At 37.9% G+C, this 21,782-nt stretch overlaps 1 protein-coding gene across 2 annotated transcripts in view; it reads right to left on the bottom strand.

The window, feature by feature from the left end:
• The window catches only part of RAD23B (RAD23 homolog B, nucleotide excision repair protein), a 32,155-nt gene that overhangs the window by 9,152 nt on the left and 1,221 nt on the right, over nt 1-21,782 (bottom strand). The window contains exons 1-7 of one of the 2 annotated variants that reach the window (XM_014534426.1): nt 21,245-21,304; nt 19,807-19,888; nt 18,199-18,278; nt 13,726-14,072; nt 10,142-10,197; nt 5,634-5,761; nt 3,470-3,602 (exon numbers count right to left, since the gene is read on the bottom strand). In XM_014534426.1, coding sequence (XP_014389912.1) covers nt 3,470-3,602; nt 5,634-5,761; nt 10,142-10,197; nt 13,726-14,072; nt 18,199-18,278; nt 19,807-19,888; nt 21,245-21,289 — 871 coding nt within the window. In that variant the 5' untranslated portion in view covers nt 21,290-21,304. Of the gene's footprint in view, nt 1-3,469; nt 3,603-5,633; nt 5,762-10,141; nt 10,198-13,725; nt 14,073-18,198; nt 18,279-19,806; nt 19,889-21,244; nt 21,305-21,782 lie in introns of those variants that run through there. The other variant, XM_014534427.1, reaches the window with a different exon arrangement.

Genomic DNA, 21,782 nt, shown 5'->3' on the forward strand with positions numbered 1-21,782 from the left:
CCCCCCCCCCCGAGTGCACAAATTTTTGTGCACCGGGCCTCTAGTTAATAATAATACAAGAATAAACTGTGGCCTAGATGGTTTGGCTCAGTGCATAGAGCATTAGGGTTCCAAGTTTCGATTCCCGTCAAGGGCACATGCCCAGGTTGTGGGCTTGATCCCCAGTGGGGGGTATGCAGGAGGCAGATGATCAATGATTCTCTCTTCTCATTGATGATTCTATCTCCCTCCCCCTCTTCCTTCCTCTCTGAAATCAATAAAAATTTATTTTTAAAAAGAATAAGAGTATATTTCATATACTCACACTGTAAACCTACTTTTGCCAACCCCTGTATTTAATAATTAAAAGTTAAGAAAGTTCAGGTTTGCAGATCAGATGGAGTTTTATTAACACAAACTGAATTATTGTTGGAAGATTTTTTTACTGCCATCAAATTTTAAATATTTATAATCTATAAAAACTTGAGATAAGCCACAAGACAATCTAGTAATAATATTTAGAACTCTTTCGTCCAAGATACCTTTATAATAATAAATATTAATAATGCCAAATAAGGTATAAGATCTAGAACTTGTGACTTTTGTGTGTATGTGGGGGATGGTATTTGTCTGGTTATACTATACAAAATAAAGAATTGTTTTTGAGGTTACTAATGAATAATGAGAATATTTTGTATGTTATTTCCTAAATTTTAATTCAAGATAATCATTCAAATTAAAGTGACCACATAACACAGATATTTATTCTTCTTTGTGTAAGACCAGTTTTATAGATGAAGAAAATGAGACGCAGAAACTAAGTTATTTAATAATTGCTGGTGAATGGACAGCACCCTCAATCTGAATCAAAGCCGTGCCTCCTCTTTCCATTCCCATGCTGATTCTCCAGAAACGACAAGTCTGTCCTATCCTCTGGGAGACTGTACCCAAAGTGCTTAGAAATTTTTATCAACCAGAACTGACTGCCATAATTAGAGCTAGAATATGCATTAAAGAATGGCCTCTTCAAAATTAACAGTTTGAATACTTTCTCAATACACAGAAGAAAGAATGAAGGAGAACACTAATTCCTGGGCCTACCAAAGGCTCCAGGCCTTGCTTTGTAGTCAAACTTTTGGCAATGGAAATGTGGGTGTTGGCCAGTAGACACTTGAATTCAAGTTTGCTTTCACCTCGAGACACAAGATTTTAAACCTTTCGAGGTTTTAATTCCTTGGTTGTATAATAACCACCAAGCTACCACTGGTTTTGGAATTATACATACTCGATGACATTTATAAGGACAGAAAGAGACATGGTGAGTAAACCATTCGCAATGGCTTCAGAATATAACAAGGAATGCAAACTGGCAAGTATCTCTTCCTTAGAATATGCTCTCTACCAAAACGGCAGCAATGATGAGGAATATAAGCAAGAATATCTTAGGCCCTAACCGGTTTGGCTCAGTGGATAGAGCATCGGCCTGCGGACTCAAGGGTCCCAGGTTCGATTCCGGTCAAGGGCATGTACCTTGGTTTTGGGCACATACCCAGTAGGGAGTGTGCAGGAGGCAGCTGATCGATGTTTCTCTCTCATCGGTGTTTCTAACTCTCTATCCCTCTCCCTTCTTCTCTGTAAAAAAAAAAAATTAATTAAATATATTATTAAAAAAAAAGAATCTTAGGATTTATCCAAATGCTCTGGGAATAAAACTCACCTCAAAATACTTTATTTTACAGTACAAATTTAGAACCATTTCCTCCCCATCCAAAAGTTTCCACTTTACCTCCAGAACTTGTCGTTGTAGTTGTTGCTGTCGTAGTTGCTGCAGCTGCAGCCACTGAAGACTGAGGAGGCCCAGTAGTAGCTACCGGAGGGGGATCAACCACAGCCTGACTTTCTCTGTCTCCAGGAATTCCCTAAAATACAATTTCCAAGCTTTAAAATATGCTGTCATTTAAAATATTATACATACAGAGTAAAAGACTTACTAATATATTTAATATCCTTGTCTAATTTCCAAAAGCATCAAAGAATTGTATGCTTCAATTAAAAGTAAAGGCTCAAGCCCTAGCTAGGTAGCTCAGTTGGTTAGACTGTAACGGTCGACAACCGGTGGCCCTCGGACCACTGGTGGTCCATGAGGTCCGAAAGGTTGGCGACCCCTGGGTTAGAGCATCCAGTATCACAAGGTTGCAGGTTTAATCCCCAGGCAGGGCACATACAAGGAGCAATCAATAAATGCATATATAAATGGAATGACAAATCGATGTCTCTCTCACCCCCCCTTCCTCTCTATAGAAAAATAAAATAAAATAAATAAGTAAATGGGGGTGGGAGGGAGCAAAGGATCAAGATTTACCTGAAAACTACATATATTTAAATTAGGTTAGAAATGACCTGAGTGTGGTGCGGAACAGCGGTCGCCAACCTTTCGGACCTCGCGGACCACAGGTTGGCAACCCCTGTGTAGAAGAACCTACATTTCTGTAATATAAGGCAGCAGTGGCACTGTCCAACAGAACTTTCCATGATAATGGAAATATTTTCTATAGCTCTGCTGTCCAATAAAATACCCATTAGCCAGCCATATGTAGCTACTGAGAACTTGAAATGTAGTTAATGTTACTCCTCCACCCCGTGGTGATTATCAATACGATTCCTCAATTCCAAACTAATTAATAAAATGAACTGCTAGCATTTTAAAGACTCTCATCAAGAGGACAATGGAAAAGAGCATTCAAAAGATTAAATGATATGCTAAGAAAGGGTTTGGTGAATCTCACATGCAAATGAGTATGCAAATAACTGGTGGAGGCAGAGCATTTGTTGGCTCATGACTCTCCTGAGGAAACTACTATCTGAACAGGAGTTTCTAACAGAAGTACAAGCTGGAAACAAAGGAATGGGTTAAACTGTGGACTGTATTTCCCATAGTTAGTTTAGGATCATGAATGATATTTAGGGCAAATTAATACTTTGATGATACTTCAAAACACCAGACAATTCTAACATAAAATGCTAAGACTAAAAAAAAAAAAAAAAAATCTAATGTTATTCCAAAATTATATGCTGTTACTTTAGTCTATGCCACATCTATAAAACTAACAGACATTCATTGTCATAAAATATCAAGGGTGTCAGTCCATGTTCACAACAATCTATTTCTCAAAAACCTTTATGCTAGTAACAGACAATAACTTACTTGAAATTCCCTCAGTTGCTACCAACTAGAAACAAGCTAACAATTCAAATGTCAATAGAACCAGGTAAGCAACATGTTATGTTAAATTAAATGCACAACATTATGTCCGGTAACAGTGAATGAAAGGGGAAGATAGTGAATTAAAAATTAATTAAATATATTATTAAAAAAAAAGAATCTTAGGATTTATCCAAATGCTCTGGGAATAAAACTCACCTCAAAATACTTTATTTTACAGTACAAATTTAGAACCATTTCCTCCCCATCCAAAAGTTTCCACTTTACCTCCAGAACTTGTCGTTGTAGTTGTTGCTGTCGTAGTTGCTGCAGCTGCAGCCACTGAAGACTGAGGAGGCCCAGTAGTAGCTACCGGAGGGGGATCAACCACAGCCTGACTTTCTCTGTCTCCAGGAATTCCCTAAAATACAATTTCCAAGCTTTAAAATATGCTGTCATTTAAAATATTATACATACAGAGTAAAAGACTTACTAATATATTTAATATCCTTGTCTAATTTCCAAAAGCATCAAAGAATTGTATGCTTCAATTAAAAGTAAAGGCTCAAGCCCTAGCTAGGTAGCTCAGTTGGTTAGACTGTAACGGTCGACAACCGGTGGCCCTCGGACCACTGGTGGTCCATGAGGTCCGAAAGGTTGGCGACCCCTGGGTTAGAGCATCCAGTATCACAAGGTTGCAGGTTTAATCCCCAGGCAGGGCACATACAAGGAGCAATCAATAAATGCATATATAAATGGAATGACAAATCGATGTCTCTCTCACCCCCCCTTCCTCTCTATAGAAAAATAAAATAAAATAAATAAGTAAATGGGGGTGGGAGGGAGCAAAGGATCAAGATTTACCTGAAAACTACATATATTTAAATTAGGTTAGAAATGACCTGAGTGTGGTGCGGAACAGCGGTCGCCAACCTTTCGGACCTCGCGGACCACAGGTTGGCAACCCCTGTGTAGAAGAACCTACATTTCTGTAATATAAGGCAGCAGTGGCACTGTCCAACAGAACTTTCCATGATAATGGAAATATTTTCTATAGCTCTGCTGTCCAATAAAATACCCATTAGCCAGCCATATGTAGCTACTGAGAACTTGAAATGTAGTTAATGTTACTCCTCCACCCCGTGGTGATTATCAATACGATTCCTCAATTCCAAACTAATTAATAAAATGAACTGCTAGCATTTTAAAGACTCTCATCAAGAGGACAATGGAAAAGAGCATTCAAAAGATTAAATGATATGCTAAGAAAGGGTTTGGTGAATCTCACATGCAAATGAGTATGCAAATAACTGGTGGAGGCAGAGCATTTGTTGGCTCATGACTCTCCTGAGGAAACTACTATCTGAACAGGAGTTTCTAACAGAAGTACAAGCTGGAAACAAAGGAATGGGTTAAACTGTGGACTGTATTTCCCATAGTTAGTTTAGGATCATGAATGATATTTAGGGCAAATTAATACTTTGATGATACTTCAAAACACCAGACAATTCTAACATAAAATGCTAAGACTAAAAAAAAAAAAAAAAAAATCTAATGTTATTCCAAAATTATATGCTGTTACTTTAGTCTATGCCACATCTATAAAACTAACAGACATTCATTGTCATAAAATATCAAGGGTGTCAGTCCATGTTCACAACAATCTATTTCTCAAAAACCTTTATGCTAGTAACAGACAATAACTTACTTGAAATTCCCTCAGTTGCTACCAACTAGAAACAAGCTAACAATTCAAATGTCAATAGAACCAGGTAAGCAACATGTTATGTTAAATTAAATGCACAACATTATGTCCGGTAACAGTGAATGAAAGGGGAAGATAGTGAATTAAAGATCTATGATCGAAAACTTTTCCTAATCTCTTGCAAAAATCTGTGATTCAACATGTCCAGGTAAATCAGATTATCTGAATGTTTTAAGTGAAATCTCCTAATTTCTAAAATTTCTACATATTTATTTCACACAGTAATAAAAAATTATATAAGCAATTAATTATAAAGTTAGTGATAAATAAAATTTGGGTTGGGCTTCTAACAACTTAAAACTCCTGCTTTAAATAGTACATCTAGGATTACATTGGCAGTAAAAAAAGCTACTAAAATGTTAGATTAGATTACATAAAAAAGAAATCTTCCTCTATATCCCCAAACACAACTATCAGCCTTTGAGGATGACATAATTGGGGTAGAATGATCTACTCCAAATGGATGGTTAACTTTACAACTCGGCCATTTAGTAACTAAAAATCCTTTCAAAATCTTTTGAAGCGGTCATTTTATCAACACAAAACTTTAACATACGAAGAAAAAGCATGGTGTAAATTATCTAGCATATATTATTATTCTCCTGTGAATTGTTACTGTTCCTTCAAATCTTTGTTTCTTTGAGATTTTGGTCTTAAACTAGAATGAAGAAGTAAAATGTTTCTCACCATTAAAAGATACTCCACTGCTCGGTCAGGGTTGTTGAAACTGGCTCTCAGGGCTGCAATTACTTGCTCTCGTTCATAGCCCATTGACATGATCTCAGTTACCATATTCTCGTAAGACTGACCTGTCACTACAAAAAGTTGAGAGCAAAGTTGGAGGAGGGAAAAGAAAGAGAATATTTAATGCCAAACACTCTCCATACTTCTTGAATGCATACAATGTTTAGGCACTAAAGTGCTAGGAATACAAAGATGAATAACAGTATGAACTACAACATGTATGTGCTAGGTCAGTGGTCGGCAAACCGCGGCTCGCGAGCCACATGCGGCTCTTTGGCCCCTTGAGTGTGGTACTTCCACAAAATACCACGTGCAGGCGCGAACGTACAGTGCGATGGAAACTTCGTGGCCCATGCGCATAAGTCAGTTTTCGGCCTGGGTGAGTCTATTTTGAAGAAGTGGTGTTAGAAGAAGTGGGGGGTGTCGGTTGGTCGGACGACGGGAGACGCAGCGCAGGCGGGCCGAGGGATACGCAACGCGGGGGAGGCGCGCGCGATTCATGCACGAGTTGAGTGAGCCAGTCAGTCAGGAGTACCCTAATTAAGTTAATAACAATGTACCTACCTATACAGTTTAAGTTTAAAAAATTTGGCTCTCAAAAGAAATTTCAATCGTTGTACTGTTGATATTTGGCTCTGTTGACTAATGAGTTTGCCGACCACTGTGCTAGGTGAATAATGCCTCTCCACCCATGTCAATGCCCGGAACCTATGGATATGTTAGATGACCTGTCAAAAGGGAAGAAAGGTTGCTTATCAGCTAAATAGGGAAATTAACCTGGATTATGTGAGTGGGCCCAACACAAGGGTCCTTAAAAATAGAAGGTAAGCAGGTAAGAGGATCAGAGAAACAGATGTAAAGAAAAGGAGAGAAAGGCAGAATGAGATGCTATGCTGCTTTGATGATGATGGGCAAAGGGGCTATGAGCTAAGGAATGTGGACAACCTCTAGAAGCTGAAAGGACATAGAATAAATCCTCCCCTGGAGTCTCCAGAAAATAATGCAGCCCTGATTTTAGCCCCGTAATTTAGTCCTTTGGTTTTTGTCCAGTGAGCCCCATGTCAGACTTCTAACCTATAGTACTATAAAGTAATAATAAATCTGTTGTTTTATACCACTAAGTTTGTGGTAACTTATTACAGTAGCAATAGGAAACTAATATAATGTTTAATAAGTACAATAAAAATATAGGGTATTAATGTAGCACAAATATAGGATAGAATTAGCAGATCGCACAGGACAGCGATGTGACTTTGAAAATAAGAGGAGCATTTCAAGCAATTAGCTCTGCCATAAGAAGTTCAGTTTTCCTCTGACACCTTTTATTATCAAAGCAGAGGGGGAAAGGAGGTTAAAAGCTAGAAAGTTAGAATTCCAAGCACCACAGAAAGCTGGTACAATGAATCAATCCCTATCATTCAGTATGTCACTTTTACCTCACTTAAGCCACCTTTTCTTCCACTCATGTTCTGGGTACCATTCCCTTTCTTGTCTCCTCAAAGAACGGGTCTTTTGGTTATTTTCTCTTGTCCATCTTCCACCCTTCTCTCTCCACTTAAATATCCTGACCAGAAGTTAACTATACCCTTGAATGTCATTCTAAAAACAAAAACATGCCTCCCTTCATCATATCCCAATTCCTCTTTCAAGAACTGGCCCATTTGTCTGTTCTCTCCCATTCACAGCCATAGCTGTCTGCACATACTGTGTCCATTTCCTCACATTCCACTCACTCCTAAACCAATACCAACACAGGACTTAGATTATCCCTCAGTGTGTCCCATTATCTGCGATCTCCATTTCAATGAATAGCACCGCTATCCATCCAAATACTTGAATCAAAAACCTCAGTGGTTTCAATTCCCTTTCCCCTGTTTTCACATCTAATCTATTAGCACATCTGGTAGGTCCCATTGTGGCAGGATATTAAGAAGCTAGGAAAATCCCAGGGCAAGTGCAATGGGGAAACTGAGATAATAAAATTAAACAAGGCCAAACAGTTTGGGCAGGCTTGCAGTCAGCTTGTGAATTGCAAGACCTTATCTTACCTAACTAAGGACACTTGAGAGCAAATGGTTTATACACTCCTCCCTAACCAGAAAATACGTAGTTTAAATCATCCTGGCCTGGGAAAATAAAGAACAAAAACCCCATTAATGCCATTCGGGACAGCTGATAAGTCATGGTGCAGAGACACAAACACAGGCTGTCAGACTCTAGAGACCCTACACCTAATCATGCTGTGTCTCTTAAAATTATGCTTCCTAATTAATCAAGTTGCATTTTGATACTTTTTAGATATTAAAAGTACAAAGGCTGCCCTAGCTGGTTTGGCTCAGTGGATAGAGCATTGGCCTGTGGACTGAAGGGTCCTGGGTTTGATTCTGGTCAAGGGCACATGCATGGGTTGCAGACCCGATCCCTGGTAGGGGCATGTAGGAGGCAGCTGATCAACGATTCTCTGTCATCATTGATGTTTCTATTTTTCTCCCTCTCCCTTCCTCTCTGAAATCAATAAAAGAAAAAAAGTACAAAGGCTAATAACTCATAAAAAAAATTAGGAACAATGGATAACACAAGACAAGAGCTAAAGTAGTAGTGATGGCCCAGCCAGGGTAGTTAAGTGGTTGGGCACATGCCCAGGTGCAGGTTGTGGGCTCGATCCCCAGTAGGGAATGTGCAGGAGGCAGTCAATCAATGATTCTCTCTCATCACTGATGTTTCTCGCTCTCTGACTCTCTCTCTCTCAAATCAATAAAAATATATTTAATTAAAAATAAAAAGAAGTAATGATGAAAAACCTTTGGATTTATCTTCTAGGTCACTATGAGCTGTGAAATGAACTAACAATGACATTACTAGATTTACCTTTTAGAAAGTCCACTATGGCAGAGAACAGGCCAGTTAGAAGCAGATAATTCAAGAATATCAGTAAGGAAAGGACATAAACGAAGGCAAATAAATGGCAGCAGAGACTTGGGAAGAAGACTCCTGGTCTCATTAGGCCAAAAGGCAGAGGGCCAAGGATGTGGATGATAATACAAGCAAGGAAGGGAACAAAGAGGAATCAGATGGCAGAATAAAACATGAGTCAACTGGAAATTAAGGAGTTGGTGGAGATTACAGTTTTTCTAGTTGGCAGTTTAAAGAATGGAAAAATAAAGGGAAAAACAAAATTGATTTTGATAGAATGGGTATGGAGACAAGATGGAAAGACATTATTCAGTAGGTAAAATTAAAAGTTGGAATAAGAAGGCATTTCCACTGCAAGTACAATATAAGCAACAAGATATACTAGTAAATGGGAACCTACAAGGCTATAAGCTGAAATAAAGGCTAGAAGAGAATAAATATGAAGTGTGAGACAGATTTTAGTAACATTTAATACCCATTTCAAAGACATTTTATAATACACAGGTCAACCTTTTTAAAAATAACATTTAAAGTTCATTTGGAAAATAAAATGTATGTGCTTTAAGGAAAAAAGTACACTTGACTCTAACAGTACAATTTAAAGGATTCAATGTATACTTCTGACAACATGAATGGATCTAGAATGTATTGTGCTAAGTGAAATAGGTTGAACAGAAAAAGATAAATTCCATATGATTTCACTTAGATATGAAATCTGAAAAACAAAATAAAAGAACAAGCAAGACAGAAACAAGCTCATAGATCCAGAGAATAAATGGATGGTTGTCAGATGGGATGGGTATTGAAGGGTTGGGTCAAAAGGTGAAGGTGTTAAGAAGTACAATTGGCAGTTACAAAATAGTCATGGGGATGTGAGTGGACATCCTATATAATAAAAGTGTAATGTGCTAAGTGACTGTTCATTTGACCATTCCACCAGTCGCTATGACACCCAATGACCACCAGGGGGCAGGGATCAGGCCGAAACCAGCAGTCTGACATCCCCTGAGGGATATAGTAGTGCGTGAAGTGGGAGGTGGCCAGGGAGGAGCCGGAGTGGGCGCCATGCTGCTCCTGCCCATCCCCCCCCCCCAATCCTGGCCCAGCTGCTGTGGGAGTGCACTGACCACTAGGGGGCAGCTCCTGCATTTAGCGTCTGCCCCCTGGTGGTCAGTGCGCTGGTCAAATAGTCGACTGGTCAAGCAGTCTAATGGTCACTTAGGTGGGTACAAGACTTACTGGGGGGAGATCACTTTTTAAATTATATAAATGCCTAACGACTATGCTGTACACCTGAAACTAACATAATATTGAATGTCAAATCTGACTGAACAATTTAAAAACAAGCCATCTTGAAAAAAAAGGAGTCAATGTATGAAACAATTTACAAAGCTATTAGTAACTATTAATAATCTAAATCAACTATTTAGCAACTTTATTATAAGCAACCATAACAAACACATTACCATGATCCAGAGAAATAAAAATTAAACCTCTTCCCTATCTCTTATATGGTTACTTACAACGTAGATACTTACCAAGTGCACTTGTTGCATCTTCAAAAAGATTTGACCGAGAAGAATCTCCTGATGTACTGTAAAAGGTTTTAGAAAATCATATCAGAAAGTATGTAAAATTTATATTAAAGTTTAGTAACTGTCTAATTTGTAGAGATTCTTTGATTTTTAATTAAACTTAAAAGTCTGGCTAAACCCCAAAGCTTTATCCATAACATGTATGGCTTGGGAGAACTTTCGATCTTAATACTCATTCTGTTTTGCAAATCCATCATTTTAAAAGTCCAAAGATTTAAGTTAACATCCTCACGGATAGCTTACTATTTAAGGAATACAAAAAAAAGATAATGAAGAACTATTCCCTGAAAGAATTCACATAAGTTAAATAATCTGTAAGTCAAATCACAGTAGAAATACCAAAAGAAGTACAAGATAACTAGCACATATAGAAACTACATTAAGCTAGAAAGACCTGGAAAAGTCTTTAGTAGCGGAATTTAGTTAGCTCTTAAAGGTAAGTTTTGAACACAAAAACTGGAAAAAGAAGGCATCTAAATCAAGGAACACAGCATAGCATAACCAAAAAATGCAGAAGAGAGTTAAATCCAAGTTGTAACTGAAAGTAAACCAGTTTAAAGGAACTAAGTTTCTGTTGGGCAATTGCTGATGAGTCTGAAAAACAAAGTAGACAAAAAAAAAAAAGATTATAAAAGACCATGAAGAGTAGGCTGAAGAAAAATAAACCTAAGTTTACAAAAGCGGTAAAGGTAGCTGTTAGCAATTTAGATAAAACATACATATAAGACGACACACACTTATGCCTCTGTCCCAATTTTAAAAACAAACACAATATACTTCAGCTCTGTATGTAGCATAACAAAAGTAAGGGAACTACTTAAGTTTGAATTCAACTTTCTAAGCCTTGGTTTATCAATACAATGAGGTCAACAATAGTACCTATATATCCCAAAATGTTGTGTATAGGGTTATTGCTGGTAAAGTGCTTAGCAGAGTGCCTGGTATGGTAATACCCAATAAGATTATTATAATTCTTTGGTATAATTTCTAAAGTATCTTCATTCACTAGACAGTGAAACTAACGTAGAAGGCAAAACTTCCCAAAGAAATATATACCTAGAAACTAATTCTTCTGCACAAGACCCCTGCCCAGAGACAACCATCACTACCAAGTTTCTATATAACAATCACCTGTGTCCTCTTTTGTGTGTGTTTTCATTTAACTTAACAATTATTCCATGTCAGCACAATCACAACTATGGCAGGTTTTTCCAACAGATGCAGTATTCCATTTACTTGATCAAATCAAGCTTTTATTAAGGAAGTTTTAGTTTGGTTGCCAACATTTAAATTCTTTCTGTAGTCAAATTTATTAAATGCTCCCCCTTTATGACTTTTTAAGGTTATTTTTATTTTTCCTATGTTCTCTTCTAGTTTATGGTTTCACCTTTACATTCAATCTTTATCCATCTAGAATTTATTTTTGTGAATGTAAGGTCTGTAATCCATCCTCCAGAAGACTAGGCATTTATTCCAACAGCCTTTTTCCCACAGTCGTCTGAAATTACATCTTTATGGTATATTGAGCCCCTATGTATTTTAGTCTGTTTCAAGACTACTGTCTATTTCACTGAGCAGTCTTTTTAGTAAGAGCCATTCTAAATTGTTGTAATCGTTACTGTGCATAATACATTTTACTATCTGGTAGGGTCAGCTTCCTTCATTATTGTTCTTTTACAGAATAATGTGTGCTGCCCTGGCTGGTTTTGCTCAATGGCTAGCACGTCAGCGGGCCAATGGGTCCAGGGACCTGGTCGGAGCTCGTGTAGGAGGCAACCAATTAATGTGTTTCTCTGTCTTTCCCTCTCTCTAAAAATCAATGGAAAAATATCCTTGGGTGAAGATTTAAATAAACAATTTTTTAAAAAGGAATAATGTGCACTATTTTTTTGCACATTGTTCCATTTTTTAAAAAAATATTTTTATTGATTTCAGAGAGGAAGGGAGAGGGAGAGATGCAAACATCAATGATGAGAGAGAATCACTGATTGGCTGCTTCCAACCACTGAAGATTGAGCTGCTACCAGAGCATGGGCGCTGACCAAGAATCGAACTGTGACCTCCTGGTTCATAGGTCAACATCACTGAGCAACACCAGTCAGGCTGCACCTTGTTTTAAAATTTATTTTAAAACATTATAGTTAAGATTGAGGTATCATTTAACCTCCTTTTTTCATTCTTGATTTCGCCTCACCAATTCTTTCCTCCCTATCCACAGAGGAAACCACTTATCTGTCAGTCAATGTATTATCCCTTTGGTTCTGTTTTTCTACACATTAATATGCACTTCCATAGAAATACATAATGTCACTTGTGGCTTATGTTTGGTTAATGGTTATTATCTGTATTATTTTGCAATCTGCTTTTTATATTTGAAACCATATTCATTTAATACAAATATATACTGCATATTTTCACTGGCCTGTGGTACTGGATATCAGAGCTTCCCGAACTTTAGGAAGCCTAAGAATTCACCAGGCTTGATAAAATACTGACTTCTGGGACCATCCCCAGATAATTTTGAGTTAGAGATCTGAGGTGAAGCCTAAGAATTAAATTTAAACAAACTCCCAGTGATGCCGATGCTGCGTACTGACCGCTGCATTTTGAGTAGCGCTGTTCTCTAATATGAACAGGTCACAAATCAAGTCATCTCCTTACTAATGAACATTTAGTGTGGTCAAATTTGTCCTCAATTAAAAACAATACAGTTCTTGTGTACAAGTGCAGTTTCTCTAAGTCAGCTATCAACATTAGAGAATGAATTAAGAGTGGAATTTGCATTTTAATAGTTTTAGAAGAACAAAGATGACCTAAGAAACAAATTCCTATTAATAAAATGTCAGGCCAGTGGTGATGAAAAAACTTTCTTATACCCTTCAAATTCATACCAGAATACCTCCTGAGAATCATCTCACTAAGTTTTGTGCTTTACAGGCCCACCCACTAAATGTTTTACGGCACAGATGAAGGGACTAAAGCACAGCTAAGTAGCTTGATTTCTGAGTTTCTCTCACTCTTCCCCTTCCTGTATTATCCTTCTCTGAGGTGCGTAATTTGGGGAAATAAGAGTAAATTGCTGCAGTTTTCCATTGTGACTGGTTCTGATTCCAAGGACTCTAGCAACTGCCATTGAGGTCCTGAGTTGCACTAAAGCCACAAAATAGAAACAACTCCAAAGACCACACTGGACATAATACTACTCATGCAAGTTATTTATAATATGTCAAGCTATAATATATTTTTATTTTATAGTTCTTCTTTTTGGTCATTTGTATTTCCAAACTTTTCTACACAAAATAATGACTTTGATCCTTTTTCCTTTTCCCTCTGGAAAAATAAAGCAGAGCATACAAAAATTTGGAATATGGAAAGTTAGACAGAAGTGATACCGTTTTTATCAGAGTTCAGAGTTTAGAAAAAGCTTAACATAGTAAAAAGTTAATTTGAACAGAATAAAAATAAATACATGCATGAAGACCTTGTTATGAACATATTTTAAGATACAATTTTCTAGCAACCCTTACCTGTCAGTTGATGTCGGGCTAGTAGCCACTGGTGTTTCTGCTGGCTGTTCTGCAGGGTTCTCCTGTTTTGTGGCACTAACAGGTGCAGGTTCAGAAGATGCTGTCGCTGATGCTGGAGTGATAGATGTAGGTGTGGGAGTGGGAGTGGGAGTGGGAGTGGGAGTGGGAGTAGGAGTAGGAGTAGGAGTAAGAGTGGGAGTGGGAGTAGGAGTAGGAGTAGGAGCCAAAGCAGGGGTGGGGGTTGGGACCTGAGCCACAGCTGGTGCTGTGGAGGAACTAACTGTGGTAGTGGTGGTAAGATTTGATTGCTGCGTCGTTGTTGGTGCTGGTGTTGTCACTGCTTTGGGCTAAACATATTAAAAAGCAAAACAATGAATGATGATAAAATACAACATTATTACCTGATCTCTAATTAGACTGTATTGTTACAGGATGCTACAAACTCAATACTAATAACAAACTTGTAACTTGAAAATAACTTTGTAAAGTGACATAATAGTCAACATTAAGACTCTGAATCACTGTTACTCTTTCAAAGCTGATGACAGCATATATATTATCTTAACTATCAATCTCAATTAGCTTTAGCCAACAGTTTCAGCCTTTATATTAAGTTAATATGAAAAAAAAAGTCAGCATTAAAACGGACAGGTATAAGCACAAAGAGGTTAACATAACTTCTGAGATCTGTATGTAGTTAAACAGAAAATGAAGGCCAGCCCGGACAACATGGCTCCGTGGTTGAGCACTGATCTATGAACCAGGAGGTCATGGTTCGATTCCTGGTCAGGGCACATGCCTAGTTTGTGGGCTTGATCCCCAGTGTGGGGCCGTGCAGGAGGCAGCCAATCAATGATTTTCTCTCATCATTGATGTTTCTATCTCTCTCTCTCCCTCTCCCTTCCTCTCTGAAACCAATAAAAATATATTAAGAAGAGGAGAAAAATAAAGGCCAAATAAAGTTATATAACCACATGTTCCGAACTTTCTGAACTAGAAACAGAGCCATGATTCCCACAAAACAAAAAGCAATTATATGTGGGTAGAAATCATACTGTTACAAGCCTTTTTATTCTCCTAAAGGCCTATCAATGTTCACTACCTATTTTGCTCATAACTTTCCTAATGACAAAAGGTAACTGTTTTAATGGAAGATGGTAAAATTCAACACAATTTGCTTCAAGTATAAAATAACAAATTGTAAAGCAACTAGCTGACTTACGTCTTGTTCAATTTGAGCCAGTACAGAGTGCATTAGAAAAAAGGTGTCTAGGGGAATCTTGGAGGGAAGGAGAGGGAGGGTGGTAATCAACCAAGGTCCTTGTATGCATATATGCATGGCCCACAGACACAGATGAGGCCATGCATATATGGGGTGGTGAGGGCCTGGGGCAGGGAGTGGGCTGGAGGGGTCAATGAGGGGATAAGAAGGAATATGTAATACTTTCAACAATAAAGAATTATTTTTTAAAAAGTGGCTAGTGCAAAATAGGGAACTTGAAAAAATAGTAATAGCATTCATCACCTCCTTTTCCTATTCTAAGAGTCTTGTATTTTGCTCTGTAATTTTTTAAACTGCCGATTTAACATTGCAGATCATTAATGTTCTAAAACTCCAATCTAGATTAAAATGTAGTTTAAATAAATGCATTTTGGCCATTTAATATTTCCCTTAAGACCATTTGTTATCACTACAATGTTTTTACATACCATGCCCTCAAGGTCAGTATTGCCACAAACAGCAATTTAAGCTTCCTTCTAAACTAAACAGTACCAAACCAACCTTCCTGAAGCTTTTCTGCTTACTTTTTAAAAAAAAATATATTTTATTGATTTTTTACAGAGAGGAAGGGAGAGGGATAGAGAGCTAGAAACATCGATGAGAGAGAAACGTCAATCAGCTGCCTCCTGCACACTCCCCACTGGGTATGTGCCCGCAACCAAGGTACATGCCCTTGACCGGAATCGAACCCGGGACCCTTGAGTCCGCAGGCCGATGCTCTATCCACTGAGCCAAACCAGTCAGGGCTTCTGCTTACTTTTTACCTTAATTGCTTTTTCCTGTCTCTTCTTGGTAATGAGATCATTTCTCATTGCTTCCATAATGCCTAATTATATCAGTCTTTGACTTCTCATAGCTAGCCTCTACTATTAACTTGAAAATAAAGCAACCACAAATATCATTGGAATCCTATGTAAAACTAGAGGCCCGATGCACACAATTTGTGCACGGTGGGGTGGTGGAGGAGGGTTGAGGGTGTTCCTCAGCCCAGCCTGCACCCTCTCACAATCCGGGACATCCCTCTTGCAATCCAGGACTACTGGCTCCTAACCGCTGGCCTGCCTGATCGCCCCTAACCACTCTGCCTGCCTGATACCCCTAACCGCCTCTGCCTGCCTGCCTGCCTGATCGCCCCTAACCACTCTGCCTGCCTGATACTCCTAATTGCTTGCCTGCCTGCCTAATCACCCCTAACAGCCTCTGTCTTGGCCCCCACGGCTTCATCCAGAAGGTCATTCAGCAGTCCGGTTTAATTACGCTTTTATTATCCTATACTAAAGGCCCTATGCACAAAATTCGTGCAAGAGTAGGCCCTAGCAGCCCTGGCTGTGTCTGGAAGGACTTCCGATGGTCGTTCTGCTGTTCAGTCAATTTGCATATTACACTTTTATTATTATAGATAATAAAAGGCCAGAGGCGTCATGACCAAAACGACCAGAGATCAGACCACCACGCCCCTTGTGGGCTGGCCACACCCCCAAGCAAGTGGTCAGGGGCAATCAGGCAGGCAGACAGAGTGGTTAGGGGTGATCAGGTAGGCAGGCGAGCAGTTAGGGGTAATCAGGTAGGCAGATAGGCCCTCGCAGGGCTAGCCCTGACCCCCAGCAAAGAAAGAGGGAGGTCCAGGCTAGCCAAGCCATTGCACCCCAGTCTGTCGCCTGCAGAGGGAGGCCACTGGTGGCAGGGAAGGGGGGGCAGCACTGCACAGATGGCAAGCAATGGCAGCGGCGGGGGTGGGGCCAGCTGCCTGCAGCCTGGGGAAGGAAAGCCCCAATAGGCCCTGATCTCAGGCCAGGCCTACGGACCCTATCTGAGGGGTCCTGGATTGTGAGAGGGTGCAGGCTGGGCTGAGGGACCCCGCCGAGTGCAAGAATTTTCGTGCACCGGGCCTCTAATTATAGATAAGAACAGGCTAGGCTCCAAATGCATGCACGTATTCTGAACCTATCCTGCTAATCCTTAATTATGTTCTAATAGTCAAGGTTACTATAATACTAACGGTAATAAGACCGATAACAAATACATATCCAAATGTATTTTCCATATGGACTATGTGTGATAAAACTAGGTGAGATAATGGAATATTATTCAGCCCTAAAAAGGATGGCAAAGCTACAACATGAACTGAAATAAGTCAGTCACAAAAAGAACAATACTGTATGATTCCACTTACATTAAGTATGTAGAGGTGGAGGGCAGGTATGGATGGAAAGTTACTATTTAATGGGTACAGTTTCAGCTTGGGAAGATGAAAAAAGTTCTGGAAACTGATGGTGGTGATGGTTGCACAACATGAAAGTACTTAATGATACTGGACCATACACTTAAAAATGGTTAAATTGGTAAATTTTGGGCTATGTATATTTTATCATATTTTTTTAAACACTAGATGAGACAAAGTTTCCTCATGTGATTTCTTTCTTTGTATTTAAAGTTTAACATTTAATGAATAAGTACTTGAACACTGCAAAATTAATATGGTTCTTAATGGTTTAAAAAATTTTCTAAGTCCAATTGATATAAACTGTTACTTAGTACAAAAGTATTTAGTAGTCAAATTTTAGTTGTTGAACTCTATTTCCTAGTGTATATATCAATTATTTTGTGACTTTAAAACCCATATTTAGGCCTGGCTGGATGACCTAGTTGGTTGGAGCATTATCTCATACACCAAAAAGGTTGTGGGTTCTGCCCTAGCTGGTTTGGCTCAGTGGATAGAGCATCGGCCTGCGGAATGAAGGGTCCCGGGTTTGATTCCAGTCAAGGGCATATGCCTGGGTTGTGGGCTCACTCCCCAGTAGGGGGCGTGCAGGAGGCAACCAATCAATGATTCTCTCTCATCATTGATGTTTCTATCTCTCTCTCCCTCTCACTTCCTCTCTGAAATCAATAAAAATATATTTAAAAAAAAAAAAAGGTTGTGGGTTCAATCCCCAGCTAGGGCATGTACAGGAGGCAACCGATCAATGTTCCTCTCCCATATTGATGTTTCTCTCTCTCTCTCCCCACTCCTCCCTCCCTTCCACTCTCTCTAAAATAATAATCAAGTTAAAAAAAAAAACATAGTTAAGTGCACACTACTATGGATGTGCATAACTGTATTCACTCAAAGGTATAATGGCTGCACTTGGCATCATCATTATTTAAAAACTCACATACACGAAGATATACAGAATAAGGCTTAAACTTACTTTTGTCACCATAACCACCACAAAGTTTTTCTCATCAATTTTATATTCTTTTAGAGCAGTATCATCATTGAGGATTTTACCTGGTATATTAAAAAAAAAAGTTATTTAAGGCACAGTAACCTTTGTCATAGAGATAACTGAAGTTAAAACAATCATCAACATCAATTCTATTAATTAAAATACTTTCCCACGGAAGCAGAGTGGTGCAGCAGAAGTGTGCTGGGCCCATAAAATACTTTCCCAAAAGAAAAACATTAACCAATCAGCCAAGATGAGGATAAATATAAATGGAAACACAATTAAACACAGTTAAGAAGGCATAAGCATTTGACTAAAAGATATCAAACACATATATATATAGATATCCCAAGCAATTCTTAAAAATTACTTATAATAAAAATACTTGATGGTTAAGGAAATATTAACAAGGTCCCAAGAAAAACAATTATAAAGACAAGTAAAATTTAATATTCAGATTGCACAAGGATTCCTCCTGGGGAACAACTTATAATCCTTCTTCATGGAGGAAGGAGAAAAGAACAAACTTCCTGATCCCACAAATACTAGATGCCTGGCAAGACAGAAATGTTCCAATGCTATAAAAGTGATACTCATAATAAAAAATACTTCAGCTCTAGCCGGTTTGGCTCAATGGACAGAGCATCGGCCTGCGGACTGAAGGGATCGGAGTTCAATTCCAGTCAAGGGCACATGCCCGGGTTGCGGGCTCGATTCCTGGTCGGGACATGTAGGAGGCAGCCAATCAATGATTCTCTCTCATCATTGATGTTTCTATCTCTCTCCCTTCCTCTCTGAAATCAATCAATCTATCTATCTATCATCTATCTATCTATCTATCTATCTATCTATCTATCTATCATCTATCTATCTATCTATCTATATTTTTTTAAAGTACTTCATAAAATGATTTAGTATACAGAAATGACAGGATGATATAGAGCTGGGTAAGACACAAAGAAGTACATAAGACTTCGATGGGCAAGAGTGGCGGGGGCGGGGAGTCAATTGGGGAAAAAGAAGACATATTAAATACTTAAAAAAAAAAAAGACTTCAGTAATGCTAAAGGTCAAATGTTAGGTCAAGACTCCTTCAGGTTTCCTTTTCCTTGAACTTATTTTCCGTTTTTAAAAAGTTATTGAATAAAAGGCTACAGATATTAAAACCAAAAAGAATAATCTCTCTACTCTATGGAACTGAGAAAACAGACCAAGACTAGGAACCAGAAATTATAGTTTTATGTCTGCCATCAACAACCTGCCTCTTTAGGCTGCTGTTTCCTAATTTTGGGGTTAGTGTTTTTTTTTAAACTATCTCAGTTAAGAAAATACTACGAAATCCCTATCTAGAAAGAGATAAGAATCCATGGGCATCTAAGACCTACCTTACTGAAATCTACAATGATGATGTTATGCTAATTTTGAAGAATAAGGAAAAGCATTTTCTCCACAAAAGTCAAATATCAAGTCTATTTTTAAAATACACTTTCCTGGTTACTATAAGGCTAGTAGTGCAATTTCTTTTCTAAAATTAAGAGAATATCACAGGAGGAAGAAAATAGCACATTAATTTCAATGTTCAATCCATACCTGCATAAATTAACTTCTGACCAGCTACAGGAAAGGCATCTTTCCCCTTTTCAGATTCAATCTTCTCTTTCAGTGCTTTCACCTGTAGGAAAAATAAAGATTTTTGTTTTGGAAAGTCTAAACAACAAATGACAACCCAGAATCTGAATAAGTGATGCAAGAAAAAATTTGTATATACATTATTGCTTCAAAAAAACTTAATGATCATACCTTTACAATATTTTATCAAATATTTTATATTTTCCTTCACCTGGGAAGGACAGCACAGTTATCCCAAGGTCAGAGGGTTCTAGACCCAAAACTGTAATTTAGATAACATGCCTAAGTTTAACCCAGGTTACCCAAGGGCTCTAGATAATGTGTTTATAACATGCTGTTTCTGCTTCTGTAAACTGCTTTTTGCAAACTAGGTTCCTCATTCCAGACTCGAGGGCTCTAGATAATGTATTTCTGTCACTTCAGTGACCTCGAGACCCAAAACTATAATTAACATGCTTAATTCTGCTTCTGTAAACTGATTTTTGCGAGCCAGGTTCCTCATTCCAAACCCTGGGATATAATCAATACCTTTGTGATTTTTTGCCTATATAACCTTGGAGCTGCGACCATCTTGTTACTATGAGATTTGGGGAATGGCCCCTTATAGTCCCAGATTGCAATAAATGTGACTCTTTAATTCGAAAAAAAAAAAAAAAAAGACCGATTAAGTTAAATAACACATATTTGTTTCCACACTTTTTTCTAGAAAGAAGTGATGCAACATTTGCAACTATGACTGTTTGGTGAAAGTCATGAATTACAGACCACACATGTCACTATGAGTGACTCCAGTACGCAGAACAGTACACAGTGGTTAAGCACATAGTAGGTGTTCAGTTATTACTTGCTGAATGGGTAAATTAATGTAGCATAAAAATGTTTAGGAAAAAAAATAAAAAATAAATGTATGAAACAAAAAATAAAATAAACAAGCAGGAATCTCATTCTTTGACAAGTCAGGATGAGTAGGCAACTAAGATTTAATGGAGATATATATAGTTTCTACCCAATAAAAACTGTACTTTCATTTCTAGGACCCATATAGAATATATCTTTTAGAAATTTGTTTTTTTTTAAAATATTTTTGTTGATTTCAGAGAGGAAAGGAGAGGGAGAGAGAGATAGAAACATCAATGATGACAGAGAATCAGTAATTGGCTACCTTCTGCTGGGGATTGTGCTGGCAACCAGGGGCATATGCCCTGACCTGGATCAAACCATGACCTCCTGTATCATAGGTTGATGCTCAACCACTGAGTGACAATGGTTGGGCTCTTTTAACAGTTTAGGCCACAAAGACTATTTCACTGTTTTCAAAAGCCTAAATAAGTAATGACCACTCTCTAGCTTTGCTTATTTAAAAAAAGGATTAGGAAGAGAGAGGAAAAAAAACACAAACCTTGCAAATAAAGCAGGACAAAAACAACAAAACAATTTCAACCATTTACTAATAAGTGACATTTGTTGCAAAGAAATAAAAATTGTGATTAAAGAATATTAAGAAGATAACAATGAAAACTCTATACACATCAATACCTATATGATTTGGCTAAGAAGGTAATCAGACTAATACTTAAAAGTGTTTATTATTAAACAGAGAAGGAAAATTAATAAGCTAAGCACACAATTCAAATAGAGTAAGATAAATACTAAAAGGAAAAATGCAAGTCAAAGAAATTAAGAAAAGTGAAATGGCAGAAAAAGGTTCTTGTGCCAACAGAAAAATAAACAAATGACAGGGGCAAGCAAATCACAATTACAGTAAAAAAAAAAAAAAAAGTTCAATGCCTTCACTAACCAAAGCATATATCAGGTGTCCCCCAAAAATGTAGACACACTTTAACAAGCTGATAGTTCAATTTTGAAAATGTAATGTATTTTAATAAACACTGCCTTTATAATTATTCAAAGTGTGTATATACATTTTTTGGGAATAT

The sequence above is a fragment of the Myotis brandtii genome, unplaced genomic scaffold, assembly GCF_000412655.1.
Source record: "Myotis brandtii unplaced genomic scaffold, ASM41265v1 scaffold13, whole genome shotgun sequence".
Taxonomy (NCBI): Eukaryota; Metazoa; Chordata; class Mammalia; order Chiroptera; family Vespertilionidae; genus Myotis; species Myotis brandtii.